The sequence below is a fragment of the Elephantulus edwardii genome, unplaced genomic scaffold (assembly GCF_000299155.1).
Source record: "Elephantulus edwardii isolate Elephantulus edwardi_28Jun2011 unplaced genomic scaffold, EleEdw1.0 scaffold00209, whole genome shotgun sequence".
In the NCBI taxonomy this organism is placed as follows: Eukaryota; Metazoa; Chordata; class Mammalia; order Macroscelidea; family Macroscelididae; genus Elephantulus; species Elephantulus edwardii.
Genome location: NW_006399959.1, coordinates 2704286 through 2705263, shown reverse-complemented (window position 1 = coordinate 2705263; position 978 = coordinate 2704286). Strand labels below are relative to the sequence as shown.

The window sequence follows — 978 nt, the reverse complement described above, 5'->3', positions numbered from 1 at the left end:
TTCTAGTGTTGTTCCTAGCTTTTCTGTAATGAATTTTATAGTCCTTGGTTTTAGTCCTAGGTCCATGATCCACCTTGAGTTGGTTTTTGTGTAGGAACATGTGAGATCTTTATATAACTTTACATACTTTGGAAGACACAGTTCAATCCTTAACACTTGACATAGTAACCAAATCCTGTTAGTCATCAGATGTCAAGCTGGCATTATTAGTTGTCACTGAATTATTAAGTTTGCTCTTTTTTTTTTAACACTGTGAGTATGAAGATCCTAATGAAACCTGTACCTTAACCCTGTAGATGATGTGATGCTATTTTTGAAGATGTATGACCCAAAAACCCAGAGCTTGAATTACTGTGGTCACATCTATGCACCGATATCCTGTAAAATCCGTAAGTCCCTTTCATACTCATCACCTGAGTCCACTCTGATCAAGTCCTGCTCTGTTAAAAGCTATGGATTTTTTTTTACCATTTCTCCTAGGTGAGTTGCTTCCAATTATGTGTGACAGAGCAGGATTCCTGCAAGATACTAAGCTCATCCTCTATGAGGTTTGTTTCTGTGTAGCAATGTGGGAGATCCTTTTGTTTTCATGGTTTATTTCATTGCAATTTGAATGAAGGAAATGAATTTTCTTTTAATCATTCATTAATTTATTAATTTAATACCAGCAATATCATTGTGCTTTTCCCAATTCTTCCCTGTAATTGTGATTTCCATTAATCCTGCTGTACTGTCTTTTTTTTTATTAAATTTTATTAATTTTAATGAACATGTACAGAGATTTTGGGTTTTCATTCATTCATTGTTGCACTATTTTCTCTACCCTCCCCTCCAGTTCGTTCCTCATTTTTTTCCCCCCTTGAAAGTCTGTTTTAATTGTCCTATTGCCACAGTGATTGTCAAAGCCAGTTCTGATTAATCTCCTTTGTCAGTGTGTCCTTTGCCATTCCCTATCACTCCTCCCTGAGAGAGACTTCA

The 978-nt window shown here is 35.9% G+C and overlaps 1 protein-coding gene across 1 annotated transcript in view; it reads left to right on the top strand.

Moving 5' to 3' along the window:
• The window catches only part of LOC102865208 (ubiquitin carboxyl-terminal hydrolase 7-like), a 73569-nt gene that overhangs the window by 55010 nt on the left and 17581 nt on the right, over nt 1-978 (top strand). Inside the window, exons 18-19 of the mRNA XM_006897478.1 lie at nt 297-389; nt 481-548. Coding sequence (XP_006897540.1) covers nt 297-389; nt 481-548 — 161 coding nt within the window. The remainder of the gene's footprint in view (nt 1-296; nt 390-480; nt 549-978) is intronic.